Raw genomic sequence first — 21,212 nt, 5'->3', positions numbered from 1 at the left:
GCTTTTATGCAACAGCATGCAGCCATGACGGCGAGGCCATGGCGTTTGCAGTTGTATGGGATAAATAGTTGATTATTTCCTTCAAAAAAAAAATGATGCTACTTTTATTTTAGTTAAATTACATGTTTTAAGTTGGTTTCAATCAGTGAGTGATTTTAGTTATTTCAAGTTATTTTCAATTTTGTATTTAGCATCATTCATCCTAAACACTGAAACTCCTCTGTTGACGCATATTGCTGATTAGTAGAAAGAGGCATTTCACATCTGTTTAATCATAAAAGACAATGGAAAATAAAACATAACCTCACCAAGGCACAGCAAACTGCACTGAAAATCTGACAAAAGGCTAATTTCATCATAATCACAAATGCAGACAAACTTTGCTGGGATAGAGAAGGCTCTAAACAAGACGTTTTGAGAAAAATGAACAACATAACTTTTTTAAAAATCAATGATTACAAGGAAACTTTACTGTAAAATTAAGACAGCCTCTGTTGAGGTACATCGGCCTGTACCAGCGGATTTCGTTACTCGGGCATTTTGCTGCAACACGGTCAAAAATATTGCCGTTCAGTGCCTTTGTAACTTGACTTTTTCGTGAAACGGGGTATTCGTAAGTCAGGGTTCCACTGAAATTGTCTAGAGGAACATTGGTGCTGCATATTAACCTACTAAGACCCAAACTCTTTCATGGCATGCATTTTCAATTTCTATTTTGCTATTTGGGCTGATTGGAACCTGATGAATGTAAAAACAAAGAATTACGTGATTTTTTTTTTTTTTTACCTGATTTTTGTTTCGGAGAAAAATGAGATTTGCTTTAAATTTGATAGAACAGCTACAGTATAATGTCCTCGTAAGTGGATATCAGGCCGTTATAGAGCAAGATTTTGTATTTTGGTCTAGACAACCCAAAATATGACGTCCACATATATGGACGCCGGGTCCTAGGAGGTCGATTAGAAGTTCCCGAGACGAAGGTAGTCGAGAAGGTCCCAAAAGTCTTAGATCCTGAGGGACTTCCAGACAGTTTTATACTTGGCACCAGCAGATTACAGGCACATCATCAGATATCTCTGTTCAGAAGAGTGCAGCAGCAGGAACATTTAAGATTCTGAACAAACTGACTGTCATTCAACAACCAGAGGAGTCAGTGCCCCCCCAACTGCCTCTCAACTGTATGTGCCAATGGCTCTGCACATATAAGTGCCACACTATGTTAAAAATGAAACATCTGTACACTTGTACCACTTCACATAACATACTTCCCAAAAACCTTTTACAGGAAAGACATTTTTTTCCTTTTATTTGGGTCAATCAGGAGCTAAAGTACTTTCATTTTTCAGAGTCCTCAGGTGTCGAGTCCACCCAGACCGCTCTACACATGTCTCAGTGTATATACTTCAGAAACACCACCACCACCACTTGTCCTCACCCCCAATTATCTTTACACATGCACTCAGAGGTCACCTTCAGAATAATTACATCAATACAATACCAGATGAAAAGAGATCCCACATGATCATTAACGTGGCAAATCTTAGACATTACCAAATGCATAAAAAACAAAAAAGAAAACATGAAGGGAAAAAATTACATAATCATTATGCCAGCTTTAGTTTTTGTAAATGTGGAAGTAGAAAGGCAGTTCATATTTTAAAAACATGTCACTGTCTTACAGCTCTGCCCTTTAATATTTTTGTCATTTCATTTAAACAATCTTTCTGCAGTTAACTAAAACTGTTCAGTTCCTAAGCTGGCAAGCTGTTAAGGAAAAAAAAACTAATTCAGGGCAAACGAATGCATACAAAAAGCTGACTGTCCAATTCCCAAATCAGGCAATATTGGATTTTTGTTTTATTATCACAACTATGTTCATTTCAGCGCTCCTGAAGCTTTAGAAAAATCTCTTCTGGTCGACTGCGTATGTCTTTCCTGCTGGAAGCTTTCGGAAAAATAAACTGTTGCCTCTGCTCATGTTGCCCTGTAATGAAAAGAGGTAGGAAGTGTTAGTAATAGTCAGTTTACACATAGTTTAATTATTTATATAGCACATTTAATTACAACAGGAGCGTTGACCAAAGTGCTGTACAAGAATAAAACATACATAATGCATGACCGAAAGACAGAACTAGAAAAGAACATTTCTGAAGAAATTCTGAGTGATGCTGCTGGGTCAGTTGTCATAAAACAATCCATAGTTTTCAGTCACGTGACTGACTCACTACCCTGGCATCGTGATTGCAAATCAGTCGGTAGTACTTCAGAACAAAGGTGCTCTTTTTCTCACCTTTCTTGGAAAGTAGTTGTAGAAGTTAAATGTGCATTAGAAAGTTGACTAATGACAAAAGAAAATTTGGCCACAAACAAATCTGAAAGCCTAAATTCTTGAAATTACTTGAAGAGTGAAATTATGTGTTTTAAAATGTCTAAATTCAAGAATCTCAAATAGAAAAAGAACATTTGCAAAATATCTGTTGTGTGTCTGCGTCTGTGACAGAGAAGGGAACTGGCATCAAATGAGCAGAAAAGAAATATTTTTAATCCTTAACTGTTATGTAGGTTTTATTTAAAGACTGCATGTTAGTGGTAAATGGCCTGTATTTGTATAGCGCTTTTACTAGTCCCTAAGGACCCCAAAGCGTGTTACACAACCAGTCATCCACCCAGTCACACACACATTCACACACTGGTGATGGCAGCTACATTGTAGCCACAGCCACCCTGGGGCACACTGACAGAGGCGAGGCTGCCGGACACTGGCGCCACCGGGCCCTGTGACCACCACCAGTAGGCAACGGGTGAAGTGTCTCGCCCAAGGACACAACGACCGAGACTGTCCAAGCCGGGGCTCGAACCGGCAACCTTCCGATTACAAGACGAACTCTCAACTCTTGAGCCACAATCGCCTAGTGGGGAGATAAAGTGTTAGGACTCCAATTTAAAATAGGAGATGCATATAGGAGAGGGACAGGGAGGAGTCTGTGCTTTGATAGCATTTGTGAGAGAACCATAAATCCCAGCTCAAGAGGAATTACACTGGATGAAAGAGGGCAACAACAGCTACATTTCGAAGTATATATTATACATGTAGACAAAAGGTTTGGGTGGGAAAAAAAGACATTTTCCAAACTGTTTTTAGAGCAGGTCACATGATCGTGCAGTGGTGGGAAAATCCCATGAAAAATCTAATTTTTCATCAAACTTAAACTGCTCTTGTGGAAAAAAAACAAAACATATAAAATATGGCTGTAGTCAATAAAAGTGCAAATTCTTGTGGCCCGTATAATGTTTGAATGACGTCCATGCAGATCTGCACAGAAAGGCCCCGGTGAGATGCTGCAGCCGAACTCAGGACCTTGTTGCTGTGCGGCAACAGTGGTAACTACTAGAGATAGCACGATACCACTTTTTTATGTCCGACACCGATATCATAAATTTGGATATCTGCCGATACCGATATGAATCCGATATAGTGTTTTTTAATCAACAAAACTGTTTTTTAAATATCTTGCTGCATTTTGTATAAGTTCATACTCAAGTTTAAAACAACAACTACACTAAAGCTATTCTGTTATACCTGTATGCAAAAAAAAATATTTCATAGTTCAGCAATACTGATCAATCTGATAAACTCAAACCTACACCATCCTCCCTATTCTGGTATTTTAAAGAGTACTTAGCATAAATATTAAGCAACCTAACTAATAGGGTTCCAACTCCCAGCAACAACAAAAATTAAAAAAAAATAGGGAACCACCCCTCACGCTCCACCTCATGATGCTTAATCGACGTAATCAACCTTAATTTGATGCAGTGTGAAAAAAAAAATGCACAGAAATCAATTATTTTTCAAGAAATATTAAATAGATTCAACATCTTTCTTCTACAGAACTGCAGACTGCACAGATGGTACCTTCCCAAAGGAAAAAGTACTATAGCTTACTAGGGTGTATTAGACTTAACTCATTCACTGCCATTGACGTCTATCGTCAATGGCAGTGAATGAGTTAACAGTTACTATATACAGTAACGGACTTCTATACATTTTACATCAGATTAAAACTTTGGGTGTAAGATTCAGATAATTATTTATTAAAAGCTCGACATTTTAAATGAGAATAAGAAAAGTATGTCTCTGTGCCCCCTTTTCCCTGTTCATGCCCTGTCGGCCCCCCTGGCTAAACTTTGCTAGATCCGCCCCTGCACAGTTACCAGCTGTCAGCTGTAGAAAAAGATCCTGGTGTAGAAAGTAATATTAAATACATTCTAACAGCAGCTGATCAAGCTTAAACGTGCTGCTGTTGTTCAGCCACTGGTTTCCTCTTTCTGGTGCAAAGTGGGCCAAAAACAAACAAGAGAAAAGCCGATCAGCTGATCATTGATCAGTTTCATGATTGAAGTAGCAGCAGGAGAGAGAGAGAGGGAGAGGGCGAGAGAGGCAGTCGCTCCATATATCGTTTGTTAAGCTTAACGCAGGAATGCTTTACAAACATTCAGAGATGGACTTACACACTTGCTTTACTTCTCTCGGGATAACTTTGTCGGAGATGAAATGCCGGGTTGCTAGCGAAGCTCCAAATGCTATCCAGACCACCGACAGGTCCCGCATGCCACAGCCGCTCTATCACGTGATGCATACTGCTCGGACGTGCTAACGTTCTGAGGCGAGTTACGGCGTGTTGCAAGTTTTGTGAGGTGCTTTCGTGATATTTAATGGATCGGATTACTTTTTTTTTTTCTCTCCGATATCCGATCCAGTAATTTAGGTCAGTATCGGACCGATACCGATACGTAATATCGGATCGGTCCATCTCTAGTAACTACTGCACCATGGTCCATTGAATTCAACTGAACTCAGATATTTATACATATATAAATATGCTCTGGCAGAACCAGGCTCAGGGAGTGGCAGCCATCTGTTGGTTGGGGGTGAGGGGAAGAAGACAGGACAAAAGACACGTTTTGGAAGAGACAGAAATTAGTAATAATTAAATGCAGGTGGTGTATAAACACATAAGTAAAAAAAAGTGTAAAGAAGAAGTAAGAAAGAAAAAGAAAACATCAATTTCACAGTGAATTAGAGGAAGAGTTTTCACTACTGTGAACGATTCATGTGGAGAGACGTTTCTGAACGTGTCACACAAGCTGCCATGCTCACTACCCGATGGGCAGCACACTATGAGCAGAAACAGCCCGCGAGTTAAAGGCAGGTTTGAGCAAACAGCAGTCTTTTTTCACGAGAACTGTGAAAAACTCCCAAAAAGCCTCATTTAGAGCTACACATTTCTTGATTAAGAAAAAGAAGGCATTTTCAGACGGGAAGGTTTTCAAAGAAGCAATCATGATAATTGCAAAAACTGTGCTTAAAGAGGAGAAATATGGAACTGATGTAATCTCCATTCTCTCCAATGTCCAACTGGGGGCAACTACAATAGTTAGAAGAGAGTCGGCTATGTCCGGGAACTTGGCTGATCAGCTGGACTGGGATCAGGCAAAGTGCAGGTGGTTTAGCATCCAGTGTAACAAGTCTGTGGACAGCAGCAGCACAGCTGATGGTCTTCATCTGGATGGTATTTGACGATTTCTCCACAAAAGAAGAACTTCTGACACTACTGTCACCAAAGACAACTATGAGGTCTATGAGGAGTTGACATCTATAACGCTGTGAAGGAGTTTTTCACAGAGAAAAAGGTACCGGTGGAAAAGCTGGTATCAGTGACCACCGACAGGGCTCCTGCTATGATCAGCCAACATACAGGATTCATCCCTCACTGAAAAGGTGACACGGAGTTCCTAAACTTTATGCTGGGGTACTCCGAGTGGACACTTGACCTTTCATTTTAAAGGACATTACTGGGAAACTGAAAGCTGCAAGGCAAAGGTAAGACTGTTGCTGACATAAGTGCTTTAAATGCATTTACAGCCCAGAGGGACATTTTTCTCTGTGCATTTACAGAGAAAAAAGGTGCTCCACTTCCTCTCTGTGCTGAAAAGACAATGCTTCTGCATCTGAGACTTTTGACAAAGTTGCAGAAAAGTACTCTTAAGTCATAAACAGACTTGGACAAGACTTTGAGAACAGGTTTTGGGACCTTGATCAGTTTAAGCCAAGTGTGATGTTCATTTCCAAACCTTTCATGAACGTGGAAACAACGTGCATTGCTCAGTGCGATGTTCAGCTTGGATGCTGGACAGGTGGAAATTGTAACACTGCAAAATGACCTTTACCTCAAAGCCCATCAGGATGAACCAAACTTTCGGTGCCTTGTTGACACAGAAAGTACAGTGGTGTATGCACAGCAGCTGAGAAGGTTGCCAGCCTGTTTGGTTCAACCCATCTTTGTGAATCGTTACTACTGAGCAAATGTTTGAAAGGAGCTGGATTAGTTATATACTTGCCTCTCTGCTAAGATGCATCCAGCAGTCCACCCAGGTGGGATATACTGACGCATAGGGAGTTCTGCCTCCAGCAAGCCTAATGAGAAAGTTATAATATGAGTCTGCTTGAATTTAGCAAGCTTGACAGCAGAACATGACGAGCTAACTTACCCACAGTTATTGACAGCCATTATGTTTGACACCAAAACAAAAGGATAGGTGAGCATGCTGGCAAAGAACTGCAAGAAAGAGGATGAACAGCATGAGACTGAGCCACAAACAGCCTGCTGCACTGACACCGTCTGTTACACTCACCCCTGTCATCGCCTGAGAGCAGTTCTTGATTTCTCCTGTGTGACTCATCTGTTCAGAAGAAGAGTCACTATTAGTCTGTGTTAGAGCCTCAATTTAAGACTGCTTGACAAAAACCCTCAAGATCTATGTCAGTGCGATACAAAAAAGTAGTTACCTAAACATACAATGAAAAAAATCTAACAAACAAAAGATGGCTGTTGCGTTTTTGTTTTGATTTTTTGCATGCACTAACTTGAATTTCAGGTATTTAGGAAAAAGGTATTTAGATTACAGAACCCCCTAACTGAAGGACATAGTATACCGAGTCATCAATGGCATATGTATTGATGAGGTGAGCCAGCAGGTTACAAATCCACAGAGAAAGGACATCACCCAGCAGGCGAGGAATCAAACCACTAGGAAAAAGGAAACACAAACAAATAAAGATACACACGCCTTAGATAAAAGAGAAAAAAGTAGAGATACTATGATCAAACACTGGGTTGTTTGGAGACTGAAGCCTAACACTGGCTGCAATGATGTTAGCTTAACTCACTGTCATTGGCCTGAAGAAAAACAAGAGATACTCAGATATGGTGCTGCAACAATTCACTGAGTATTTCGAATAATTCGACTACAAAAAGTTCTTTGCTTCGATGCGTCGTTAAGGGACCCCTCTGCAGCGCCACTGTTACCATGGAAACTCGAACACGAGCATTTCAGCCACATTTACTAAACTAAAAACAGACTCAATACAACGTATTTATTAGCAGTGTGTGAATATAATGCCTGACACACACTGATACCACAACAGCAGCAGTGATGATGACGACGCTGGCACAGTCTAACAAAGAGCTGGAGTCTGTTTTACACACTGCGAGGAGCAAAGAGCTCAGCTGAAGAGAACGGGTTTCACATATTCAAAAAAGCAGCGTTGTTTGTGTAATCAGAGTCCTGATCAGCAAACTCTGACATGATAAAAACAAAGAATATGTGTAGCTGCTTCATTCAGCGCCGTTTGTTTCACACAGCGAAAAATCGACTGTAGCCTCCAGGAGTTGCACAAACACACGCAGATGAACTGTTAGCTTAGTTTCAGTTGTACAACTTTCTGAATGTTGAGACCAACCTTCCTATTTTAAATGAACGCGAGTACAGGTGGCAGGTCTTCATATTATTATCTAAAATTAAAGCGTCTTTCACAAGCCAGTAAACTCAGAGCCACTGACCTGAAGGTTGTTAGGTCGTACACCCAATTATCGTTAATATTAATTTATCATAAAATCTTGTTTTCAGCAGCACAATAACTTTACGTCAAAGCACAAGGCAAACTTCAGAATGCTAATGTTTGCTTCACCACATCATCCTTTAAAGGAGCCACTGAAACAGATTACAGATGAAACAAAAACACTGCAGTTTCTAAAATGAAAACCAACGAGAAATTCACTGTGAAACCTGTGCTTGATCATTTACTATCGCTCATTGATAAGACAAAAATATTTCTTAGCCAATTAATCGATAGAATAGTCGATAGATTCATGTAATAAAAATCAATACTGAGCTGAATAGTCCTGTGAAACTTTATCCAGTGCTGCCTTTGACTCCTTCAGCTGCTACACAACCTCACACAGCACCGCTGCAAACAGGATGTCACACAACTCTCCCACTTACTGAACAGATGAAGTAGTTAATGTCCAGAACACTTTAGGAAGGATTTAAGCAGCCAGCAAAGATCAAATCTGAATAACAGGAAATATTTCATATTGTATCAAATATGGGATCCAGTATTTTCCAGGGGATCTGTTTTGATTCAATTGGATTTCAAGTTCTAGCACTGTGACAACTGATGATCTGCTAATAAGTAACTGCAACAATATCAAGAATGAATGAGCATTTCAATGCATATGTTGGGAGCCCTGACTTCAGGAAATGAGGCTCAAGGTGCATCACTGCAACAATTGTTGGAAGATGCACTTACATACAAGTAATTTGTGTATATTTATGAGAACAATATTTTTTCAGATTAAAAAAATATTATATAACAAAAAAAGGCTATAGAATAAACCACTATATAAATGTATGGTTAAAGTCTGAATGCCAATTGTCTGATCATAATGTATAATAAACGGCGATCTTTCATGTCAAGACGTTAATATGCAAACGGTTTTGTTTTTTTATTATGATCAATGAAGAAAGAGAGAATTGCCCGTGAACCAAGTTCTCCTGAGACTTGGTGCAAGATTCACTGCAGTGCCGAACACCAGCTAGAAGGCAAGCAAAGGTCTATTTGAGCACCTGATGGATCTTTGTTGTTTTTCATCCATGAACTCGCTCCGTACTCCTTCACGTGATTCTTGCGTAGGTGGTAGAAGAGTTTTCTGGTCCATGTCAGACGGACCAGAAAACCGTACTATGCAAATTATTTCATAGCCAAACCCTGTCCATGCTACAGAGGGAGCCCCTCGTCTAGGAATAAGGTCCTCAGTTTGTTTTGACTGGTCTGTTTGGAGCCGCCTGCTTCTGCCTCAGTTTTACTGGCCATGGTTGTTCTCTGTGCCTGCATCCACACGGGGACTATAGCACCATTTATAATTACCTCAAAGAAAAAGCAGGAATTTGTTTGATGCATATTCTAAAACTTGATGTTTGAGGATAATGTATATTTTCATTATTTCACATTTATTTTTATTGTGAAAAGGTTTATGTGGAAAATAAACACGCGGACGGCGGAACCACACCCTGGGTGTGTTGCTACCAGCAACGCTGTCGTAGTGTCGTTATTTTCAATATAAGAGAAAGAGAGAACTTTTAAGAAATAAATACAGCCACTACACTGACCATCAACACGATGCAAAAAATATGGCTGTAAACAGTTTCGGGGTTGTCCAGGCAGGCAGCGACAGACACAGAGGCAACAGCTGAAACTACAGGATACTGATTAACAAAGCTGTCAAGGACGACACAAGCTCTCAGCATGTCTGAGACAGACCGGACAGGATGTATCTGAAAGGAATAACTCAACATGTGGCCAAACACTGAACCAGCTTCCCCAAACATTCCTGACTCGTCTCTCTGACAGCAAATTTCTAAATCAGTTTTCCACTCAAACCTTCACACTGTTATTATTAATAATATTATTGTGCAACGTCAGATCTACTCAACACATTCCAACTACCAAACAATAATAAGAATTCAAAAACATTCAACCAAACTTTAAAATGGGATTCACATCTGAAATATGTCATTTTCAGTCTGCACTTGCCCGGCATAAGAGTGCATACCTACTGGAAATCTCACCTTCTACAGCAATGTCGTCTATTTTTGTCTAATTTTATTTTATTTAGGACATGAAAACTGAACCTGTTTGGTTCTAGTTATTGAAAGTAAGCTTGGCGTGGTTTGCTCCTTCAACTCAACCAGGTTCACACGTCTACAAGTCCCTAAAAACTGTCGACGTCTACACTACAGAATGTTGACAGTACTGTGGGCGAGTTATTACTGGATTTACTAAGAGGAGGGAAAATTGGTATTAACTGTCATCTAAGCAATCCATGCATGTGCCAGGTGCCTTAATGTGGAAAATGCTCTTTTCACTGCATTTTCAGACAACCTAAAATACTCCAGACTAGAGCTTTAAAAAGAAACGTATATGAAAGTCAATTTGTGTTATTGGGGAATTCTGCGTGTAGAGGTCCGAAAAGAACTGTGACTAAAACCTGAAAAACTAGAATATATATATAACTTTTCAGTTTGTCATGCATACACTACTCAAATGTGTAAAAGAAATGAAAATCATCATCTACAGGACAAAGAACAATGTACAGCATAATGTTTTGGTACTGTGCCAATTATGGAGCCATTCACATAGCACTTCCCCTGGCATCATGGCTGAGAGAGACAGAGGTGCATATAGAGATACAATCCTGTCACAAACATTTTACTACCAAAAATAACAATTTATTGCCAGCAAGACAAGATTTAGATTTTTCTGTCATTGTTATAAAAAAAGGAGATAATAATATTACTAAATTACTAATAAAACAGTTTCGGCAACTCCCTCTTTGATGACACACTGAAGGAAGCTTCTTTAGTTTCTACTTCTGCAACAATCTTTTTCTCTTATTGCCCAAGTCATCCACTTAACGTCCAACACAAGTGTCTGTTGTCCTAAAGACAAATAGTGTCACACTTACGCAAAGAAGCCCAGAATGCCTTCTTCTCTGTAGACTGTGATGATGGAATCAAACACCCCACTGAGAACACAATTTTGTAAACTCTTAATAAATCTCATGGCTCTTCTCATTTAGTGTCACAACTAAAATACTAAAATTACCTATATTTGGTTTCTCTTCCAATGAACTGCACCATACATCGCAAAGTGATCACTGAAAAACAAGTCAAGAGAAACATTTCAGACTTCCTAAAGGTATGCAGGCATTATACTGTGCTGAATCATTTAAAAATGTCTGAACGGAGTCACGCTGTACCATGGAAGGGATGTGTGACGATGGTGGCACAGGAGCGGGCAACCATCTCCCTGGTTGTCTGTTGAAAACACACAACAAGTCACTAAAGTTCAAGTATTGATGAATTGTACTATTAATGCATCAACAGCACTATAACAACAGTACTGTAAGTGCAGCTTGTTATTATCATGACTAACAGTTTCCATGTAATATCATCTGTACTCAACTTAACTGTATTATGTGAAACCTATATTTTCAGTTTAGTCTAAAGCCTTTGTTTTTGAATACAATACGATTTAGCTTCAAAGTACACTTGTAGTGATACTTTGTTATTGTGGCCGCAGCTAGAAAAGGAAAGCAGAAATCATTTTTTAAAGATATTTCCTGATGTAAATAATCGACACATCATTTGGTTTGAAACAAATATGGTAACAACCAATCAGCAGTGAGCTCAGGCTAATACTTGACCTTGATCACGCGACTTGCAACACGTGCCGCTGTTTTCACATTTGTACAAAGTTGTGTCACCAAAGCATATTTGTTGGAATTGATTCTGATGCATCGGGTAATCTTCAGAACTTCATTCTGCTCAGTGGCGAGTATGAAAGCGTTAGCAAGCTAACTCTGGTTAATATCAGACTAGCAGCATTTAGTGTGTGCAACTTCAAGTGTTTTACGTTGAAATTGTGTCCATTCTGTGTATAATTAACATTGTTATTGCCTGAGTTGTATTTGAGCTGTAAATAAAATGCTGTATTTTTCAAAACAAGCCTCCACTGAAGAATGGAGATGCCACAGTTCCAGTTGTTGCTGAGGCAACACACGAGGTTGATGAGATTTTGTCAACATCTTTGAAACCTGAGCTTTGTTCCCACATCCATCACTACAGACATTTTCCACTGTGGTTAGGCTGACAAAGCACAGGCAGGGCCACGACGATCAGTCTGTATCAGACATTCATTAACACACTTGACTAAGACAAACTGTATGTGCAAGCTTTTATGTGCACACTGTAACTGCAGCTGCTGTGTCTGTTTTTCACTACTGATAATTACACCTTGGGCTTCTGCTGCTCCCAGTTCTTCTGCTTTTAGCCAAATGAAGTATTCTTTACGCTTATTAATTAAATATACCCAGTCTTACATTATACTGTGTTGATTAACTGTGTGCTCAGTTTCTTAAAGTATTACTAAAATGCTTACTTTATCACTTTTTCCTTAATAACAGTATTTGTTTTGCCCTTATTAGGTAAAGTGCTTAGACCAGACTTGACTGAAGTCCAGTGTGGCTGTGTAGTGTTGTGATTTAGCTTTGGGATTGCATAGGTCTTACCTCATTAACAACCTGCTCTAGAGAGCTCTTTTTATCCTTCTGCTGCCCTCCCAGTATCTGGAAATCAGAGAAACCTCAGCGTCACCATCCTGAAAATTATTTTGACACTTTATACCCTTATTAAGAAATCGTGTACAGATGGCCTGAGGAGAGCGATGAGGAGCAACACACAATTCATTTGTTAAGTGGGGTCAGTGTGGGCCAAGGCCAGCATGTTAAAAGTAGCGCTGCATCTGGAGATTATTTTAGTAATAATGTATTTAACCGATTACTCCAAAAATGAAAAAACAAAACACAGGTCTTTGAAAAATTTCCATTACAAAATCTGCCAAAACAAACAAAACAAGCCCTGAACCCAGTCATTGAATTTATGTCATAATAAAATTAACGTTTTTGAAGAAAACACTTTCCTAAGTGCAAAAATTGAAAAAAAAAATCTCAAGTACAGTAATCGTAAGATAAGGTGTGCATGTAAGTTAAACAGAGGTAATAAATAATATTCCCTTCACTCCCTTTAATAGACCCTTTACTGTGTTACTAGGGCGGGGGTCTCTTAAACTCGTAGCATGCAAAAGAGTTGTAACAGCATTGCATCTCCTGATCGAGGTTTGGTGTTTGTTCATGCGTATGTGCTTTGTGTCTTTGCCTGTTTAAGTGTAAATGAGTCAGTTATGCACCTGCGAGCCTTTAAAGGAGTGCAGGGTGGCTGCAATAATGAAAAGCAAGCCTATTCTGAAGCTTGCCTCGGCTTTGATGCAACAGTTTGTGGTTCCTAAAGTGCAGTTTTATTATTATTAATAATAATAATTAAGGTTCCAGCCTAACAGGTTAGTTTTACTGGCCCAGGTACATTTTTATATTGGTATGCTGAAAATACCAATGTTTATATTTTTGAACATTAACACAATTTTATTAATATCATATAATGTTATTTCACTTTATATCTGAAAAATGTTACACAAGCCTTACAAATAAATACAGTGCACCCCACACCCCCCTTTAGATTCACCTCTGCTTCTCGTAGGCGTCACTGGCTGGCAGTTACGTTCTTTCTTTAGCGAGTAACGACTCGTCGCAGTGTGTATGTGTGTGTGGGCAGACGTATGTTAAACTATGACAGCTTCACTGTCACTTCTGCTGGTGTGTTAGTCTGTTTAAAAGCTGGGGTCTGCATGGGCTTAATGTTGTTATGCTTTATATTCCTGAATACGATTCTATGGCAGGTCTATTTGTCGTCAGAGATGTGGGTGGACTGCTCACGTTTACATGGTGATGAATACGAACGGGTCACAAACAAAGTATCAAGACAAAGAATTTTCAACAAGGATATTTTTGAAATAATCGAGTTACTTGAGTTATTCAGTTCATTGCAGCATTTGCTGAAGGCAGCACACATCAACGCAGCGACTTTGCTCTGCCTCAAACGTTTTATTGTAAATTTGTTTTGCTTGTTTTTCTGACAGAATTTTATTTTGAACATGCAAATTTAACTGAAATAACAAAGAGAAAAGAAAAGAACTTAAAAACATCAAGTTTTCATATATATTTCTATGTCTGCAGAACGTGTGTGTTTGAAAAGGAGTAGGATGAAGCTTATACTTTTCCTGTTCCTACCCCCTTTTTCAAATGTAATTATTTACACATCAATACTCTGAATTCAACCTTGACTTGACCTCAGCATTGATGGCGTGCTGTGAGACACCCTGCTTATGCAGTTCAGCAACCTGATCTCGTTCAAAAGAGGAAAACATTTTTGCCATCAGAACATTATGACAGTGTGACTGCCTGACATCGATCCATATTTTTGCTTAGATTTGGCCTTTTAAAGGCATGTGGACCTAAACTTTTGATCAGCTGTAAAACAGCTTGTTTCAGTTTCAGTGCTGTTGTCAATAAATTGCATGCTCAAAATGTTGTTTTGTCTTACTCCCATTTCCTCTTGTTGCATGTTGAAGCTCTACTTGAAACCTTTTTAAGACCCAACCATGAAAAATATTGTAGGCGCCATCAAGTGGTCAAACTTTTGATTGGGAAAGCATAAAAAAAAACAAGAAACATTTAGTGATTTATGGATTTTTCTTGCTATATACTTCCATATATCTTGCTTCATAGATTTGATGTCTTCAGTATGTATCTACAACATAGAGAGTAGTGAAAATAAAGAGAAACCATTAAATGAGGAGGTGTGTCCAAACCTTTCACTGGTACTGTATATGCATGCCTATGTGCCTGTTCAGAGGTTCTTGGAAAGGACATGTGAGGACTTATCTACATAGTTCAGCTGCTGTATTCCAACCTAACCCCAGCTGTGCGTCATTGGGGACATAAATGAACTAGATAGGCACATCCCATAGACTCCTAGTATATGGGATGTGCATATCCATAGTGCATTTCTGCTTCTTCAAAAAACCAACTGGATTAATTTGTTTCCTTCTGGCCCCCACTGATCAATCCCATCACTTAGTGGAGGGGGTCGGCTGTAGTCTCGTCTCCCATGCTGCCTTGTAGGACATAGAAGCCTACACACCCACTGCCCTGTTTTACATCCACAACTGTACAGAATAACGATGGACAAAGGAGGCAGATGTTATCAGAAGAAACTATGGATGACCAGGGATGTCAGTTTATGAGAGACCCCAACACTGCCCTTACGTTTAGAAGAGAAGGAATTACATTAAATATAGACAGATAGATAATTATACATTATGTATTCTCTTCCTACATAAGTGCTTTCTAACATTCATACTCCATTGGATGCATCAGAGAGCAACTTGAGGTTAGTATCTTGCCCACTGACATTTGGCATGCAGACTGGAGCACACAGGGATCGAACCACCAACCTTCAAATTAGTAGGTGACCTGCTCTACCACCTGAGCTACCTGAGCTACAGCCACCCCTGTGCCAAATCCAACCTACAGAAAGATATCAAGAAAGATATCAGAGGCAAAAGCAGAATATCGGAGGAAGACTGAGGGACATTTCAGAGAGAAAGTCCCAACAGCATCAAGATCTAAAAGTGAGCAGTGATATGCCAACTCTGGGCGTTCTGGCTATCAGTGGTTAGGTGCTATTTCAGGGTGGTTATGTTGCATTCTTGGACAGTCAAACACTGCCATGAGCTGGCACTGAGTCAATCACTTCTCATAGGACTGCAGGCACCTGGTCTAAGATGGCATTCAGGTTGTACATACAACATCAAGGCTTTTGATCTTTTATTGCATAACTGTTATGTTAACTTCCCTACATATTATGTATCATCCCCATGTGAATGTGACTTTCTGCATTCACATTTGTTCCATGTCACGTTCAACTTACGTTAACCATACTTAATGGTTACAAATATTTGTATGTATATGACAAACTTTTGATCAAGTGACTACTAATATGGAATTAAGACTGAAAAAGATCCCGAAGCCTGGCAGAAGCGACCAGTTAAATGTAATGCGTCCAGCTTCCAGTCTGCTCTTTACCTGCGCTTCGTACAGACAGCAAACCTTTAAAAAATAAAAGTTTAAACAAACTGGTTAAATGATACATGTTGCTGAAGGCTGATGGCAGCTGTCCTATTTTTACATGGAAACGAAAGTTGCAGTAAACAGAGGTGAACCATGGGGTGTAACACGGTATATTAATGTCCCGGGGCTAGCGATATCTCCGGTGGGGGACCAAAATCTATCTCAGCCCCGCCCGTCATGCTATATGACAGCCGGACGGGCGATTTTGCGAGCCCGGTTTAATAGTGCATTCATTAAATTACATTCATATTTAAAAAATAAAAATAAAAGCTTTTTTCACAAGCCAATAAAAATGTGTATCGGCCAGTAAACTCTGAACCACCGACCTGCTGGTTGTTAGGTTGGACACTTAGTTATTATTAATATTAATTAATGTCTGCAGCATCATAAGGCCTGTTTTCAGCAATATAAAAACTTCTTATTAATGTCAGTTAGCCTTCAAAATGACAGTTATGGTAAATATTTTACGCGTTAGTTTAGATTGCGTATATATCTTATTTTATTTGACTTTCACTGTACTTTATTATTATTTATATCGATTATATATTTTTGCATTTGTGAAAACGCATTATTTAAAAAAACAACAACAACAAAACCATATGACATGTAAATACAATCAAAGGGTTTAGTTTTTGTTTAGTGGTGTCTTTTTGACAGGTTGCTCATTAATAAGGCAAAAGGATTTCTTATCTGATTACTCGATTAATCAATGGAATAATCAATCGATTATTCAATTACTAAAATAAATGTACTTTATTTTACAAATTTTTCTACCACATTTATTTTCAAAAATAACCTGAAAACAGTATTAGATGCTCTGCTATAAGTGATGCAGGCAATACAGTGCACATTGTCTGTTAAAGTTCTCAGAAGTGAAAGAACAACAGATTTTAACATAGAAATGCAGGAAGTGCTGCTGCACAGGAAAAGGATCTTGAAGGGGCCAAACTGCTGCATTTTATGGGGAGTCAGTGAACATTTTGAACTTATCATACTGTGACTACAAACAGGATCAGAAACAAAAACTTACCTGTGGGGTGCCTTGTTCTTGACATTTCTGGAAGAGGATAGAGGTTATCAAGCTGCCAGAATGAACAGTTTCAGTTACACTTACAACACAGATGGCAAGAAACGGAGTTCAAAGTCAATGCCATTGTCAGTCCCAGCACATAGCTCATTTATGAAGGCCATTAGTATGCATCACAAATGATTGAAATAAATGACCACCTAAAAAAATTCAAAGAAAAGACTGGACAGAAACTGGTTGTTTGATCACATCTTTCTGTGGCAAACCCATCTATTCAGCTTACCTGTACAACTTTGCTGTGTACGAGTGTGCCAATGGTGCCTGCACAAAGCCTCGGACCAAGTCCTTTGAAAAGACCAGCTCTTCCATCAATCTTAATGATGTGTTTTGCTGAAACATTTAGTGCAGAGCAGGACACGGTGTAAATAGTGGTAAAACTACAAAGTTAAATATCCACATACAATCGTTCAAAGCACAGTGATACTATTACCAACTCCATTTATAAAAATATCGAGAATCAAACTTGCCATAAGCAAACAGTCCAGGTAGCTGGTAGACTTGTCTTCCAAATAAATTCCTACCCAGGGTGGGAGGGAGTGGCTCATGTCCTACCTGATAACACACACAACACCAAAAACAATGAGAGGGTACCATAGGAGGGGGCAAGCATTGACTTTATGTATCCTAGAGAAATACAGCAAAACACCAAAAACACCTGGAAACACTAAAAGCAAGTCGAGTTGCCCGAGGTTCACAGAATTTACAGAAAAATGTTAAGTTTTTGTGATTTATATCGTTGTCAGAACGGTAAATATCTTAGACCGTGATATGAGATTATGGTCATAGCGCACAGCCCTGAGCTTGATATCTGCTCTTGTGCCTTTTACCAACACATACAGACTTGGATTATTTGCACAGAGCAGAGAAGCACTGTGTCCAGTACTGAATGGTGCTGTGGAGAGACCATGGAGACAGAACACATCACATGCTATATAGCAAGAAGACAGACAGACAAATCTTTATTTTTTTAATGATGATTTTGACTTTTGATTCACTTATTTGGTTATTTTTCTTTTACAAAACTATGTTTCCTGAGATCACATAAGTTTGACAGGGCACCAGTGTGCGCGCTGTGCTGCATTCATATATTTAACACACAGGTGATGATTAGCCGACTGCCACAAATATGGACGCGGTATACACAAGGCAGACAACTGTTAGCATCTAGTAAAACTATCGCTCCGTATGACTCATCCTGTCATTAAGATCAACATGAAGCTATTTCTGGTTGTAATTAAGCAAACGTCCCCGGAGCTCCTGTGTGCTCGTTATTTTCATGTTTTTCAGGCGCTAAAGGCATCGAGCTAGCAGTATTCGTAACTGAGAAGCAAACAGTATACGTTTCTCCCGATGACAAACTTGTGAATATACACGGTGTGTTGAAGACATCAGTGTAAAACACTACAGAAAGCGGCGTTGGAGCTAATCAGCTGGCAGCTAACTGGCGGTGATCTCTAGCAGTTCAACAACTTAACGCCGCTGGCTTTCTTGGAAAATAAGCCATGTACGAACTGTGTAGAATTATGTCTGTAGAACACAGATTGTTTTTATTCAATCTGCGCACAGAATATAAATGAAGCAGGGTAACATTGCAGTTAATTATTAACTTTCGATTAACACACGGATTCCGCCCATTGCACAGCAATGAGGAAGCAGAAGGTCACAGGGACAACAGACGGGACAACAATGTGGCTGATCCTATTACTGGGACAGTTCCTGCTATATTCTCAAATAAATAGTTATCAAGATTTATTAAATGTCTCTGTGTGTGCTACAAACCTACTAATCTACTGGTAAACGAGGCAATACGCTGTGAAAATGAATGACAATTTCCTCTTCTAGTAAGATACTAGCGAGAGTTACAGTATTTACAACGATAAGTACAGAGTGTCTGAATCAGGCCCGGGAAGGAAACGTAACAGAATCTGTCCAAACTCTCCCCTCTTACCTGGATCAGGACTTTAATGTACATCAAAGGATGGGAGAGCACAGTAAGCCCTGATCCCAATAACACTTGACCACAAACATCCGCCATTTTTGGAGAGTCGATAGAGACCGGAAGTTCTCCTATTTCGTTTTGCTTCTGAGAGCAGATAACGTCCGTGGGAAAAACACTGCCATCTAATGTTTATAAGAGATATGACAACGATGTCCTTCGTTCTGAGACCATGTTCTGAGGCAGCCCAGTGTTGCAGGCCAGGTACGTTGCGTCTGCTATGAAAGGTTAGTGAAATTCTATAGACGTGTGTAAAACTGGCTGGTGACGATGAGAGAACGTGAAATTCACCTTTGTAGAGCAGTGGGAAGGCTCAAAAAATACTGGGAAGCCCCCACTGGAGGTAGAAAAAAGCACACCAAGCCCAGTGTGTTTTTACCCAGCTCTGTCCTAACTCTGCTATCAAAATAAAGGCCCTAAAAATACATAAATAAATAATTTTGTAATGTGGAGCTGAAGGGAAATTGCTACACATTAATTCATTTTGCTGTCCCGGGTGCCTGGGACAGTAGAAAACAAAATCACGAGGGTACAGCATTATACAACATACAAAATATACAAAGAATATAAGATATACATTTCAACCATGGAGATCTCTGATGAATGTACTCATCATATACTTTTCAACAGTATTAATAACAGTCTGTCCACTTATGGGTCATTAACGGGGTCTAGACTGCTCTTTATCACACTCACTTGTCAATAGCTGACTATGGACAGGGACACTCGGATATACATTTCTGCATTCACCATTTGTGCTAGAAAAAAAAAAGGAATTTCTTATACTCACTATAATACACTACCAGTCAAAAGTTTGGACACACCTTCTCATATAATGTTTTTACTACTTTCTACATTACAGGTACATACTGAAGACATCAAATATATGAAGCAAGATATATATAGAATGTAGCAAAGAAAATATTGATAAACAACTCTAAATATATCTTGTATTTTAGATTCCTAACAGTAGCCCCCCTTTGCTTTGTTGACAGAACTGCAAACCCTCGGCGTTCTCTCAGTGAGCTTTATGATGTAGTCACCTGAAATGGCTTTCACTTCACAGGTGTAAAGCCCTATTTGACAACTGTTGCAATTCATATTTATGGCAGGAACCAATCAGCTACGTAAAGAGAAATGACAGTCCATCATTACTTTAAGAACTGAAGGTCAGTCAGTCTGGAAAATTGCTAAAACTTTGAATGTGTCCCCAAGTGTAGTAGCAAAAACCATCAAGCGCTATGACAAAAGTGGCTCATATGAGGACTGCCCCAGGAAAGAAAGACCAAGTGTCACCTCTGGTGCTGAGGATAAATTCATCCAAATCACCAGCACCTCTGGTTAAAGTCCAGATAAATGCAGTAGCAGACAGATTTTTGCATTAACTGTTCAGAGGAGACTGTGCGAATCAGACCTTTATTGACAAATAGCTGGTAAAAACCACTACTAAGGAAAACCAACAAGCAGAAGACGTGCACATTATTCATTTTAGGGAAATATTGCAATTGAAAATGCAAGTACTGTGGAGATAATCACAAAATAGAGCATGTTATATTACCCTTTCAGAAGTATGACTAAGAAAGAAGACAAAACCTAAATAGAATTAAACTGAAAGTAGATTTAATTGATTTGCTTAGAAATAACTCAAGAAGTAACAGTTATCAGGCAAATTTTAATGATGTTAGGCAAGCACATTTATATGACAACATGTAATCCTTAAGTGACATTCTGGTTCAACCACAAATAATTACCACTGGTAGCTGAGTGGAGTGAGAAGGCAACAAGCTTCAGTCATATGGTGCACGGCTGAGAGTACCATATGAGCCACGTCACTTTGCTGAAAAAGGCTGATAAAAAATAAAAACAGTGAGAAGAAGCACCTGGGTACAGTGGCACAACAGCACAAGCTTCAGCATGAGGGGTTATTGTTGGCATTGCTGTGATTCTTATACATGGTACACTCTTATGCAAACTGTTTTTGTGCCTTCTTGCAGTTTAGTTCGAGGTTTATAAACTGTCTTGCTAGTGTTAACCTAGCTTTCGTATCCCTGATGCTCTGTGTGCATAATGCTCCCTTTCAAACCCTGTTGTTTAAAAAAATAAACCCTACAGCTTTAAAACCCAATAAAAGTCTATCAGT

General features: G+C 39.2%; 1 protein-coding gene across 1 annotated transcript; it reads right to left on the bottom strand.

The window, feature by feature from the left end:
• Window positions 1-1,273: 1,273 nt before the first annotated feature.
• On the bottom strand, window positions 1,274-19,157 carry mtch2 (mitochondrial carrier homolog 2). The gene is made up of 13 exons (XM_040002204.1): window positions 19,025-19,157; window positions 17,544-17,628; window positions 17,300-17,406; window positions 17,020-17,046; window positions 12,474-12,530; window positions 11,163-11,220; window positions 11,009-11,060; window positions 10,869-10,928; window positions 6,998-7,091; window positions 6,697-6,744; window positions 6,553-6,620; window positions 6,403-6,478; window positions 1,274-1,984 (listed from the first exon to the last, which is right to left on the bottom strand). The coding sequence occupies exons 1-13, from the start codon at window positions 19,109-19,111 to the stop codon at window positions 1,898-1,900; spliced, it is 906 nt and encodes a 301-aa protein (XP_039858138.1). The 5' UTR covers window positions 19,112-19,157; the 3' UTR covers window positions 1,274-1,897.
• Between the last annotated feature and the right edge of the window lie 2,055 nt (window positions 19,158-21,212).

Source organism: Simochromis diagramma, unplaced genomic scaffold (genome assembly GCF_900408965.1).
Source record: "Simochromis diagramma unplaced genomic scaffold, fSimDia1.1 OVJJ01000430.1, whole genome shotgun sequence".
Taxonomy (NCBI): Eukaryota; Metazoa; Chordata; class Actinopteri; order Cichliformes; family Cichlidae; genus Simochromis; species Simochromis diagramma.
The sequence above is the reverse complement of the archived record's forward strand: the minus strand, read 5'-3'. Positions and strand labels throughout refer to the sequence as shown.

What these genes read in the sequence shown, in the direction of transcription:
- mtch2 (XM_040002204.1), bottom strand. Translation starts at nt 19,111, where the DNA reads ATGGCGGATGTTTGTGGTCAAGTGTTATTGGGATCAGGGCTTACTGTG. An exon ending in TACACAGCAAAGTTGTACAG is followed by an intron (nt 17,047 to 17,299) that starts GTAAGCTGAATA and finishes ATCCTCTTCCAG; the next exon opens with AAATGTCAAGAACAAGGCAC. An exon ending in CGTCACACATCCCTTCCATG is followed by an intron (nt 11,061 to 11,162) that starts GTACAGCGTGAC and finishes CTTGTTTTTCAG; the next exon opens with TGATCACTTTGCGATGTATG.